Raw genomic sequence first — 13,817 nt, 5'->3', positions numbered from 1 at the left:
GAATCTATTTTCACAAGAAAAATGAGACTGATGAATCCTTCTTTTTTAGTCCTTTGTTATTGGAATATTCAAGATTGAAGATTTTGGAAATTTAACTATTCTGGGTCTACCAATAATTTAGTATGTAATCTTTGGCATTTTACTTAACCTCTCTGAACCTTATTTTCTCATCTATAGACTGGGGTTAATAATTCCAAGCTCACAAGTTTTTAGGAGGGTTAAATGAGGTGTTTTTTAGAGTGCCAGATATAGCATGATCATTAAACAAATGTTAATACTTTGTTATTATGCATAATATGACTGAACTTTAAGTCTTCTAATTAATTCCAATTAAACTATTTGTCATTAATGCCAAGTGTACATTCTGTCTCCATTTTCCTTCATGTAATATCGATATTAAAGGCCAGATCCAGATTTAGGATCCTGATCCTACTGTCCAAGATTTACCTCTTGGATAATTCCCCTGTCTTATTCCCTTTAAGGACTAAACTTTTGGATAATCCCCTACATTATCTATTTCTTCCGCTTTAACAAATCATTCCAGTCAGCAAATAAACATAATCTAATATTTCCTTTTTAAAACGATTTTTTTTTTCTTGAGCTTACTTATCCTTAATAGCTACTGCTAAATTTTTCAACATTCAGAGCAAAACATCTGGAGAAAAGTTATCTAAATCAAACTGGCTATATTTCTATCCTCATCTTACTCTACATGGTAGCATCATTCCAAACATTTGATCACTTAGTCACTTCCTTCTGTTTGAAATCCTCTTTACTTCAACCCATTGGCTCCTCCTTCTTTGGATCCTCACTTGATCCTATAAATTTTGGATAGTCTTTATCAATACTCTCTTGCTAACAATTATAAAATAAATAAAAATAGCATTTTCAACAGCACCAAAAAAATTAAATACCCAGGAATAAATTTAATAAAAAAGGGAAAATACCTCTATGCTAAAAACTATAAAACATTGCTAAAATAAATGAAAGGCTATACAATGTTCAAGAACTGAAAGATTCAACAATAAGATGTCAAATCTTCACAGATCTATATTAATCCCAAATTCTTGCAGTTGTATGTGTGTATGTGTGTGAGAGAGAGTGGGAAGGAGGGAGGGAGCAAGGGAAGGGGAGTGAGAGGGAGGAAGAAGAGAAAATGGGTAGGCTGATTATAAAACTTACATGGAAATGCAAGGGACCTAAAACACTAAGACAGCAATCTTGAAGAGAGGCAAAGCTGGAGAATTTAGATTACCAGATACCAAAAAACATTATAAAGTTACTATAATTAGGACAGGGTGCTCTTTGATACAAGTATAGACAAAGAAATCAATAGAAAATAGAGAATTTGGAAACCTCACACATATGTTTACTTCATTTATAATAAAGGCGCCACTGCAATCCACTGGAGAAAAGATGGGCTTGCTAGAAAATTTCATCCAGTTCCTTGATTTCAAATCTTATCTACTCTGATGTTTCTTTTTTAAGCCCTGACCTTTGACCTAACTTTGGCCATTGTACTTGGATGCTTACGAATCATATATTAAATAATCCAAATCTACCTCTTGATTCCCCTCACCCCAATCTTCCCATTCTCTCTGTGAATGACACTACCATTCACTAAGGTGCTCAATCTTAAAACTTAGTAATTACCCTAGAACAGTCTCTATCTTTCTACATTAGTCCATCTGAAAATCTGTCAAACCTTTCTAATAATCTACTCTGAATTTATCTACCTCTTTCCAGCTCCACTTCTTCTACTCTAGTCCAAACCCTTTTGTCTCTCATTAGACTACTGTTACCCTCCTAATAAGTCTCCCTGCTTCTTTAAACCTTACAGTCTATTCTCTACATAGTAACCAAAATGATCACTTAAAAACAAATCAGATGATGCCACTTCGCTGCTTCCATTCACACTTAGAATAAAGTATACACTCCTTGCTATGACCTAAATGGCCCTAAGTGATATAACCAGTGCTGACCTCATCTCATACCACTCACTCTTCACCTTTATTCTAAGGCCTGTCTTAATAATTTTTCATATAATTCATTACCACAATAAGCTCAGATGTACATTACACAAAATAACAAATTTAATCGCTAATTTTTATCTTGAGCCAAGGGTTCTGAAAAAATTTTACTTCATTTAAAATGAAATGAAAATATATTTATAAATATAGAATATTTTACTAAAATAAAATAAATATATTTCTTCTAATAGGAACACTAGATTTCAAATTAAAAATTACCTCCTAAACTTATCTTTCTTGTCCTTTAAATCATCAACCTCATTGTGTGTGAACAGGTCAGCTATACGTGTAAGAAGATTTGCATTAATACAGTTCATGTTGCATGGAGTAGCTACTATGGCATTCATATTTTTGTGGCAATACTGAATACATTGTTCAACCTAAAAAAAAAAAAAACAGAATAGAAAATGAATGTTGAAAATGGTAGCATGAAGGATAATGTTATATCAATACCTTTCAAAGATAACATTCATTAAAAGCCTTATCCATATTGCTAGGCACTAACTGGGTTTTACCTATTTGGGTTAACAGACATTGTTCCAAAGTGGTTCAGCAAGTCAATTTTTTTTTTTTAAATTAAGTTTATTGGGGTAATATTGGTTAATACAATTATATAGTTTTCAAGTGTACATTATCATTTGACATCTGTATATTCTATTGTGTTCACCACTCAAAGTCCAGTTTCCTTCAGCTACCATATATTTGATCTTCTTTACCCACTTCACTCTCCCCTAAACCCTGTATTTGACTCCCTTTACCCTGTCTACCTTCCCCCTTACCCACTTCACTCCCCCCTAAACCCTGTGTTTGACTCCCTTTACCCTGTCTACCTTCCCCCCTCCTCCCTCACCCTACTAGTAACCACTAGCCTATAGTCCATGTCCATGAGTCTCTTGCTCATTTGTTGCTTTTAGGTTTATATCACACATATAAGAGATATCATGCGATTTTCAAGTTTTTTTGTCTGGCTTATTTTACTTAGCATGATTATCTCAAGGTCTATCCATATTGTCACAAATGGCAGTATTTCATCTCTTCTTATGGCTGAGTAATATTCCATTGTATATATGTACCACAGCTTCTTTAGCCAATCATCTATCGTAGGACACTTCGGTCCAGCAGGTCAAATTTGTACAAACATACATACATAGCTAGAAAAATCAACTTTCTTGGAATATTTCAAAAATAATGCAATACACATCTTTCATGGTTGTGGCAGGTATAAATCTTGGTCCACAAACTCAAGTATGTGACCTCCTATAATAAACTTAATAAAAATTTTGTCTCCATTTCTGAGTAGCAGAAACATAATTTCTTCCACTTCAGGGCGTTCTCAGTTGTGTTGTACTTGCTCTCTGACTCCCTTTCTTCAACCTAAAGTATACCATTTTTTATTATTAAGGTGCCTTTTACATAGATCAAGTAATTTTTATTAAATAATTTACATTCGTTATAATTTTTGATATTTAAAATATATTTCTAAATGTTAATTTTGTTTTTTTATCTGCCACATTTTTTCCCAGGCTTTAATGAAATATAATAGACAATTAGTTGCTCGTACTGATGTTGTACAATTCAATAAGTATTTTTCAATTAGAGTTGGCATACAATGATATATTAGCTTCGGTCATACAGCACAGTTATTAGAGATCTACATAACTCACATAGTGATTATTCCATTAAATCTAGAACCTCTCTTCCCCCCTACATATTATAACATTATTAACTATTTTCCTTATGCTATACTTTATAGCTCCATGTCTATTTTTATTTATTTATTATTTATTTATTTATTTATTTATTTATTTATTTATTTATGTCTACAGCAACTGGCCTTCCTAGGTGGTCTCCCATCCAAGTACTAACCAGGCCCAACCCTGTTTAACTTCCGAGATCATTCATCGGGCTTGTTCAGGGTGGCATGGCCAGAGACCGTGGACTATAGCTCCACTGGGGCGTGAACCCAGGACCTTGTGTGTAAAGCAGACGTGCCAACTGCTACAACTATGAATGTATGTTCACTATGTCTATTTTTTAACTATCCATTTGAGTATACTTCTTAATACCTTTGCCCTTTTTCACTGTCCTCCCCAACCCCTCTCCCATCTTGTAGCCCTCAAAATATTCTCTGTATCTATGAGTTTGTTTCCGTTTTTGTTGTTGTTTATTTCGTCATTTAGATTATACACATATATGCAATCATGTGATATTTGTCTTTCTCTATCTGACTTTCATTGAGTGCAATACCCTCTAGTTCCATCAAAGCAATATCTTTTTCCATCCCCTTCCTTTTAGCTTGTCTTTTCATCTATAATGTCTTTCGTAGACAGCATATATAGGGGTCTTGTTTTCCTACACATTCAGCCACTCTATCTTTTGGTTGGAGCACTTATTTCTTTTCCATTTGAGGTACTTGTTGATAGGAATGTAGTTGTTACCATTCTTTATTCCTATTTTCGATACATGTTTTTTCTTCTTAAAGAAGTCCCTCCAACATTTCCTGTCATACTGGCTTGGTGTTGATAAAATTTTTTAGCTTATTTTTGTTTGAGAAGCCCTTTATCTATCCTTCAACTCTAAATGATTGCTTTGCTAGATAAAGAATTCTTGGTTGTAGATCCTGGGTTTTTATCACGTTGAATATTTTGTGCCAAGCCCTTCTGTCCTGGATAGTTTCTTTTGAGAAATAAGCTGTCAGTCTTATGGGTGCTCCCTTGTCGGTAACAAAATGCTTTTCTCTTGCTGCTTTTAAGATTTTCTATTTGTATTTAACCTTTGGCATTTTAATTATAATGTGCCTTGGTGTGGGCCTCTTTGCATTTATCTTTTTTAGGACTCTCTGAGCTTCCTGGGGTTGTATATCTATTTCCTTCACTAGGTTAGGGAAGTTTTCCATCATTATTTCTTCAAATAGCTCTTCAACTTCTTGTTCCCCTTCAGGTATTCCTATGACCCAGATGTTTTGACATTTAATTTTATCCCATAGGCTCCTTGAATTTGTATTGTCTTGGCTTTTTTTCTTGCCATTCTGATTGGGTGTCCTTGGCTTTTCCATCTTCTATATCGGTGGTTTGATCCTCTTCTTTATCCACTGTTGATTCCCTCTAATATACTCTTCACCTCAGATAATGTGTTCATAATTTCTGACTGGTTCCCTTTTTAAATTTTGATTTCCATTTTTATGTTTTTTATTTCTTTGTTAAAGTTCTCACTGAATTCATCTACACTTCCCCTAAGTTCACTTAGCATCTTTATAACCAGTGTTTTGAACTCTGCATCTGTTAGATTACTTGACTCCATTATTCCTGGATCTCTGTTCTGTTCTCTCACATGGTTTCTCCTTCTCTGTCTTCCCATTTTGGCTGCCTTTATGTGTCTGTCTGTATGACTAAGCAAAACTTCTAAGTCTCCTGGTCTTATTAGTGTGAATTTGTGAAGTAGGTATCCAGTGGCACAGTCCTGAGAGGGGGTCACCTGCAGGCTAAATTTAGCCCAAGCTTCTACCCCTCCAGGGCCACCTGTTAAGATTCAGCAAGCAATCTACAGATGCTGTGCTTATAGTTGCCTCAAGAGGCCATGCCAGAAATCGAAGCCAGCTGCCACCAGTGTGGGTCTTGGGGTTGGTTTAGTAAGGAACAGCAGACTCACCTAGAATACAACTGGATGTGGCTTGGATGAGGCCGTGAGTTTGGAGTGGCAGAGTTTCAGGGAATCCTCTGGGCAGAGTGACTTCTGTTATCAAGTTCAATGATGTCTCAGCTGTGACAGCACTATATCCCCGCACTGGAAGAGGGGAGGGCTCACCAGAGGAACAATGGATACTGCCCGCACTTCTGCCCAGGAGAAAGCCTCACCTCTGGCCCTCGCTCCAACAACTTTGTGTACCCCTCTAAGTCTCTCAGAGTTGCAGACCTGGTGCTGGTGCTCAGAGTGAGGAAGTCCATCACCGCCAAAGTCCAGGTGTGGACACAGCCCCTTTAAGAGGCGTCTGAAGCTGCTGGCTGCTATTGCCACAGCCTCTGTCTTTCTCAGCCACTGGGACTAGGCAGCCTCACGTCTTCACCCCCTCCTTCTTTCTACCATTGTACGTTGATTAATTATTTTTCTCCCTAGTTGTAGTTCTTCTGTTCACCTAGATCCCAGGTGACTTTGCTTGCTGTTTGCTCCATTTTTCCATCCCAACTTTGATGTGGTTGCAAGAGGTATGAACGAAGCCTCTATCTTTGCCATCTTTGCCATTTTTAGGTGCCTACTCATTACTTTTTGAGGTAGATTTGGGTTCTGGGGAAAACTAGCACTGGCTAATCATGTATTCTTCCATATATTTTGCTTATGGCATAAAAATTATCCTTTAGGACTTAGATTTCAAAATTCAACGGTTAAAAACTCTTAGTTTCTGCTTTTTTTTCTGTAACCCTTCTTGAAAGCAATACCAGCAACTAAATGGGGGAAGGACTAAGAAGTAGAAAGAACTAGTAAAACTAGTAAAGTAGAAAGAACTAGTAAAACTCCAAATAATCAAACTTCACATCCGTTAATTAAGCAAAGGTGTGTTTTGCTCTGTGTAGTTTTATCAGGGGCTAGAAGCAAATATTTATTTAAAATAAAACCACAAAAACATATAAAGATATTTGAATGATAAAGACATTCATTAAAAAGAAGAAAAACAAGTATATTTAATGTTAGATATTGACATGCATATGTATATATTATGCTTTTATGTTTCACCAACTATTCTTAAACAGTAGACATGAGCATCTGATTTACACATACAAAAGTATACTGTTTAATAGTTGGGTAATCATTCTTAATTTGTTGAATTATAAATGAAAGACAAGGAAAAAATGCTTCAAGAAATTTTTTAAATAGTGGAACATATATTCTAATTCATTTTCATTTAATTTGGTTTTAGAGGAAATTCCCTTTTAGGGTAAAGTTAATTTTGTTCAATTTCATCTAATAAAACAGAGAGCTTCTTCTTGAAGATAAATAGCTTGCTTTATAGGCATCATATACAAATGACACGTGGTAGCCTTAACAATCTTTCCCAACAGAACAGAGTACTTCCAAATGTGAGCAGTTAATTCTACTGGAATCACACTCTTGAATTAAGTACTATTTCAGAAAGATATCTTAGATTTTCTAGACACTTGAAGGAAAAATCAAGTTATATGTTAAATTGAGCATGGGCGAACAGAAGAGCTTTTATTAATACTTACCAATGAATCCATTTTCAAAAACTCTGAAGAAATAAGAATTGAAATGACATTTCCTGGCTCTAAGAAAAAAGAGAGAAAAAAAATTAAATTCTTTTGCTTTGTACCTCAACCTCCTTAGAACAGGCTCCTTCTCACCTTAAAAGAGGATGTTATTTTCACAAGAATAATTTAACATAATCTACTATGGCTTATATATGTGAAATAAAGAAAATGCAATGTTAAAACTTAGGGTATAGAGAAAACAAACAGTAAATTTGCTCTGGAATTAGAGTCATATCAAGGAAAAAAACTCCAGCTAAAGATGCAACACATGCAAAGTTTTCCTTAACTAAACTAGGGAAAAAGAGTTTGTAATTCATCACACAAAAATCAGTGAGAAAAATTTTAAATGATTAATCAGAGCACTTGTTATTAGTGAAGTTATTTCGAAAGCATTTCAATGCTTGTTATGAATACTTAATGAAAAAGATTCTAAAAGGATAATATAAACTTTACTACTGTAGAAGTGCTAAATTATTTTCTAAAAGCAGAGTGAGTGAGCTTTTAGAGGCATACCCAGTGAAAGTGGGGTGCTGGGTGATGCTATTGTTTTAGTAATCCTAAATTGTCTCCCATGAGGTATATTGAAAAGAAAAAAACTGTGATTTTTACAGTGATAGTACTAAGATAATCCTTCTAAATAAAGAACTATTCAGATAATTGTTAAAATAAATAATCCCAATCTTTCTTGAAATAATAATTCTTGCATAAAGGTTCTCAAATAGAAATGGCGAAGGGAGGAATTAGCTTGTAGAAGTTGTTCCTCAGGAAACTGTAGTATGACCTATTCTAATTAACACCCAATGTTTGGATTATCAGAGATTTAACTGAGCATTTTGGTCATTTCCTGGTTAGAATAAAGATTGCTTTTATAAAAATTTACATTCCTAGTAACTGACTTAAGGTCAAAGATTACAAAGTGACTAGTTTTGCTCTACTTCTTTCACTATTAAACAATATACTTTTGTATGCTATACACATAAATATGCTGGATCAACTAATAGTTTTCTTTCTCTCTACATATTCTGATTTTTATTTCACATATACATATCATATCTGGGTGGTCTGGAATTTCTGGACTCTGGATGAAAATTTTAATTTAGCAATCTTGTAATTTTTATTTAAGGATCACTAGAAAACTTTCCTATTAATTTGGTCACTAAAATAAAATAAATTATAAACTTCCTTAGAAAACTTTTATGTTGTCAGTACAGATTTACTTACTAATAAGAGTTTAGAAATATTTTGGTAGTGCTATAAATAACAATTCTAGTACACATAAAGACTGTTAAATCGCAAGTGTGATTTCCTATACAAGTCTATGCCTAGTGAAAAATTACTTAGTCATTATTCTTCCTGTCATCTAGGAAACTGGTTCTCAAACTTCTGCTCTCAAGACTCCTTTTTGCAATCTTAAAAACTGAGAATCCTAAGGAGCTTTTAATTATATGGATTATACCTATCAGTATTTACCACAATAGAAATTAGAACAAAAAAATTAAATATTTATCCATTTAAAAATAAAAAAACTCATTACGTTAACTTATTTTTATAAAAAATATAATTTCCAAAGTGAAAAACAAATTTAGCAAGAATAACACTGTTTGACATTTTTTGCAAATTTCTACGATATCTGACCTAATAGAAGACAGCTTGATTCTCCTGTTTCTACATTCAATTTGTGGGTTATCTTTGATGTTACATCAAAACTTTGCAAATGGTAGTTTCTTACAGGTTAGTTGCAACGGGATCCGAAATAATATCAATCAGCTTTTCCTATTCTGTTATTTCAAAATCCCCTGACTTGCCCCGTGCTTTGAATGAATCCTTAAGCCATGCATGATTTTTTTTTAACATTATGCATTAGTCATTTGGAAAATATTGGCTCACTGAGTTATGTAGATCTTCCAAATGTCAAAACGTTTCATTGTACAACATATTAAAAAATCACATTCATTAATATGACTACAAGTGTCATCAGAAAAGTCTTTAAATATTGAGAAGCTGTAAAGCACATAAAAGAAGATACAAGTTTTCTAAACACCAATTCTCACTTAAAAGCTTAAATTTTATCATTGGCAACAAATACTGTCAATTGTTTCCCTTTAACTGATAGCTCATTTAATTCATTTTCAAGAAAATATCTGCCATGTGCCTAAATCTGAATAATCATAATTTGTCTGTCAGTCATTCTTCCAAGTAAAAACTGTTTTCTATTTTTTTAAAAAACAGCTAGTTTAGCCTGAAACTCAAACAACTGCACGATGTCCTTCCTCAAGACAACCATCAGACTTTTTGGTGTGTGACAGAAGTGTACTTCTCATGTCATCTCATAGAACATTTAAAAGATGTATACTCAAGTGTCAAGTTAATAAAATTAGTAATTTTTACTGCTTCAATCAAAGACATTCTTAAGTGAAATTGGATTTTTTCTTTTTTTCCTTTTAACTACGAGCACATATTGCTGAAAAATATGACTACTAGTAGTTTGGTGCCCCAGCCTTGATGTGTGCTAAATAAAGCTCCAACAGTTTTACCCTCCTTTACTTCTGTACCACTTGAACAAATGTCAACATAAAAAGGTAAATAAGATCTTGGTATTATTATGCAAATTGTATTGACCTGCTGGATCTTCTAAAAGGATCTTCGGGACTCCAGTGGATCCGACGCACCATAACATGAGAACTGCTGATCTATAGGCCTTTTCGTCTGCCATAAATTTATTATAATTTACTAAAAAAGATGAGCTATCAGTTTCCTAAAGGACAGTTACCAATCTGAACACAGTATTAATGTTCAAAAAATTTTCCACATTTCATGTTTGACCTGAAGCAACTACTAGGCAACACACAAATTTCACTATAAAATAAGCAATAGATTGTCTTTTACCTAAAGCAGGCATCACACAATCTTTATTCTCCTTAGTGTTCCTTTTAACATATTTTATCAACCAGTTGAAAATGTGAACGTCACAATGAACTGAAATGTCCACCTCTTCCCAGCGCTGGGCATCCATAGATAAATATTCAGCAAAGTACTTCATTTCTGATATCAAAAGATCTCGTGGACAAATAAAATCTTCTTTCAAGTTTTTTGCTTCATCACATACATGGATCACCATGTTTGGCCTTTGTAAAAAATGTTACACAGAAATGAAATTATTAGAGTTTTAGAAGAGGAGCCAAGAATACTGACATTTATTGGAAGTATGAGAACACGGTGTTTTTGAAGGTTTTGACCACAATTTAGTTTTATAGGATTTGACATTCAGAATTTTTCATAAGTGTCTTGTTAACCTGATCTGTATCTCAGATTATGACTAATTTTAGTTAAGCTATTGACTTAATAAAACAAATAAAAATATTTTTACTATGGGACTCATAATTTACAGGGTTTTAATTTATTGTTTTCAAGTTATAAGTAACTTATAAAGTTTTAAAAATAATACCAATTCACAAAGAAAAATTAAGTATTACATTCTAATTCTTGTGATGAACATAAAACAGCAATTTTACATAGCTATGGGTATAGGAAGGAGATAAAGATTAAATACTAAAATTTTCTTACTAGTAATGAGTAGGAAAAAAAGTTAAAATTATTCATTTAAGAATCGAAAAATTAGCATGGTTACTTAGTTATTTTTGACAGCAAGAAAGTTTGTCTTTAGGCATTCATTAAATATAAATTAGTAAATGTAGTTCAAAGAATTTTAAGACTAAAATATACTTATTTATACATGTTTAAAATAATTTAATAAGTTTAGCTAATCCATCAGAAAGTTTGCTTCAAAATTAAATAATCCTGAATTTACTTTCATGAAAATTATATTATCTCACATAGAAACAGTGTGATCCACAACTGCTTTCATGTCATTACAAAAGGAAAAATGAAATAGGAAGAGATAGTGTCCTATAAAATGAATCTAATGTATGTTTAACTCTACTTCATACATTTCCAATACAAAAAAATTACAGTTGAAATAAAATTGGGCTACCAGAAAAAGGATTATTAATCAATACTCTGTCAAAGTCAAAGAAACTTAAATAACTTCACAAATTATTCTTCCAAAGAAATTATGGTCAAAATATAAACAGGGAATGACTGATATAAGGAAGCATAAAGTTCCTGTGGTTTTCTGGACCACAATATGAAATACTAGATAATTCCAGTTAAAAAAAAAAAATTACCTGATAAAACTTTTGTACCATACAAACAAACCTACCAGTTAAAAATCTTTGTGAATAAACTAAAAATCACTGAATTATACATTTTAAAAGGGGGAATTTTTTTATTCTGGTAAAATACACATAACATAAAATTTTAGTCATTTTTAAATATACAGTTCAGTGGCATTAAGTACATTCATATTGTTATGTATCATTACCATCCATCTCTAGAACTATTTCAGAGGTAAATTTTATGGTATATGAATTATATAGTAATAAAGCTATTATTTAAAAAAATGGATCAAATATGTGGTGACAGAAAGAATTCTAATACAGGAGGTAAACACACAATGTAAATATACATATGCCTTACTGTTAAAGTGTACAGGTGAAACTTATTGGATTAGTTAACCAATGTCACCATAAAAACAACAACAACAACAACAACAACCACCACCACCTACCAAAACTGATACACAAAGGATCTTTCAGAGACAGTGAAATGTTCTATATCTTCATTTGGATGATGGTTACATGGTGAACACATTTGTTAAAACTCATCAAAGTGAACATTTAAAATATCTGTTCATTGTATGTAAAATATACAAACCATAGAAAAACTATAAAAACTTGCAATATATTAAAAGACATATTCTAATTTTTAAATGTTTCAATAATGAGTAATTATATTCAAATACTTATGTCTAAAATATATATCCAATTTCTTTAATGAAATCGAAGAATGGCAGAGATTTTTCTTTGCATTTTAAAATATACTTTTCAAAATTTTATGTAAATGTTATTTCTAATATTTACAAAATGAAAATGAATTTTTAAATAGAAAATTAGTCCAATTTATAAATAATACAAATAAGCCTTATGTTTAGCTATCAAGCAGGTATTTATAGTTCAACACATGCTATAACCCGATTTCAATTGTTTCAGAAATTGTGTAATATGAAATTTCCTAAAATATGGTAACTGATATATACAATCACCAATCATATAGTTTATAATTTAAAGTTGATATTCATATTAAGTCTTATCTAGCAAAGAACCAGCCTCCTACCCTTCAGATTCTTCAGTCTTTTCTCCACCATTACGAGTAGTACAATTTTCACTTTCTGAAGAACAATTCCTTGTGGAAGCTACACTATGTCTTCCTTAAATACAGAAACAAACATACAAAAACAAAGGGGGGAGGTTAGCATTTCTAGCTCAGAACGGGTTTTTACTTATTGAATGGTTATACTGTAAATGCATAGTTTCCAAGACTAGTTAAAGATGGTACTTTGCAGGTGGCATTTCCCTTAAAATTTCTACAGGTATATAGAAAAAACAGTCCAAAAAAGGGATTACGAATTGCTAATGTTACACTGAAGATTTTAAAAACCTGATATTCTGTGTACAGATAAGGGTCAAATGCTCAAAATCCAACAATATAGTTTTTTCTTTCTGAAGTAAAATTTTACATGAATACTCTCTACTGCTGCTGAGATTAAAATAATTCACTATACTCTGAGGATTTCTAAAACCAGTTATTTCCTAACTCATTGCAGAAAACATCTCTTCTACCCTTCCACTGTGTCATTTGAAGATACTGCTGACTACAATAAAGGACAGCTGTAAAGAAGATAACACGAGAGATAAACGAGATTGTCTCAATAAAAATTAATTAAAGGTATAAGTCAAAACCCTTTAAAATTTATGACATAACTAGACATAACTAGGCTAAAAGACTGGAGTAATAAATTTTGATATAGTAAAGAATTTTGGGGGGTAATAGTGTTTGACCTGTATATTAACACTTAAAAATTTTTCAAATATAACAGACACAAATTTCTAAAATTCGGAAAAATACAAATGCAAATAAATCTCTCTATTATAAGGACAAATCCTGTATTTTGTTTAACACCTTACCTGTTTTGGAAACTGCACCCTGACCAACTGGAGGCTCTTGAAATTCTCCCAGTATGTCAAGTAGCGAGGATTTGATATAGGTAGCTAAAGTGTCCACAGGACTCTCTCCCGCCATGAGAAGACTATACTGGTTGTCAACAGGTGAGTTTCCACAGCTCTTCAGTTCATCAAACCTTTTTGCACACTGTAATCAGTAAATGTAGGTCTGGTTTTTGTTTTTGTTTTTAATTAAAAAATGAGCAGATATTCTCTTGCCTACTATTGGAAGATACTTTTCTATAATTATTTTTTAAGTAAATATTAATCCATTTGGGTAACAGCTAGAAAACTAGCACACATTTCGATACACAAAAGACTCTGGCTTAAATTTTTTTTTTTAAATTCAGGATAGAATATTTTTTTTAATATGCTTTAACTCAAAGGCATAATGTTTATCCTCTTAT

General features: G+C 32.5%; 1 protein-coding gene and 1 pseudogene across 5 annotated transcripts in view; both read right to left on the bottom strand.

Annotated features, from left to right (window-relative positions):
- The window catches only part of KIAA1841 (KIAA1841 ortholog), a 62,119-nt gene that overhangs the window by 28,757 nt on the left and 19,545 nt on the right, over positions 1 to 13,817 (bottom strand). For 3 of the 5 annotated variants that reach the window (XM_036224154.1, XM_036224153.1, XM_016129634.2), the window contains exons 3-7: positions 13,375 to 13,558; positions 12,524 to 12,617; positions 10,178 to 10,416; positions 7,250 to 7,308; positions 2,250 to 2,410 (exon numbers count right to left, since the gene is read on the bottom strand). In XM_036224154.1, the coding sequence (XP_036080047.1) occupies positions 2,250 to 2,410; positions 7,250 to 7,308; positions 10,178 to 10,416; positions 12,524 to 12,617; positions 13,375 to 13,558 (737 nt within the window). Of the gene's footprint in view, positions 1 to 2,249; positions 2,411 to 7,249; positions 7,309 to 10,177; positions 10,417 to 12,523; positions 12,618 to 13,374; positions 13,559 to 13,817 lie in introns of those variants that run through there. The other 2 variants (XM_036224156.1, XM_036224155.1) reach the window with 2 other exon arrangements.
- LOC118605619 lies at positions 3,848 to 3,963 on the bottom strand (annotated as a pseudogene).

The sequence above is a fragment of the Rousettus aegyptiacus genome, unplaced genomic scaffold (genome assembly GCF_014176215.1).
Source record: "Rousettus aegyptiacus isolate mRouAeg1 unplaced genomic scaffold, mRouAeg1.p scaffold_m13_p_7, whole genome shotgun sequence".
NCBI lineage: Eukaryota > Metazoa > Chordata > Mammalia > Chiroptera > Pteropodidae > Rousettus > Rousettus aegyptiacus.
The sequence above is the reverse complement of the archived record's forward strand: the minus strand, read 5'-3'. Positions and strand labels throughout refer to the sequence as shown.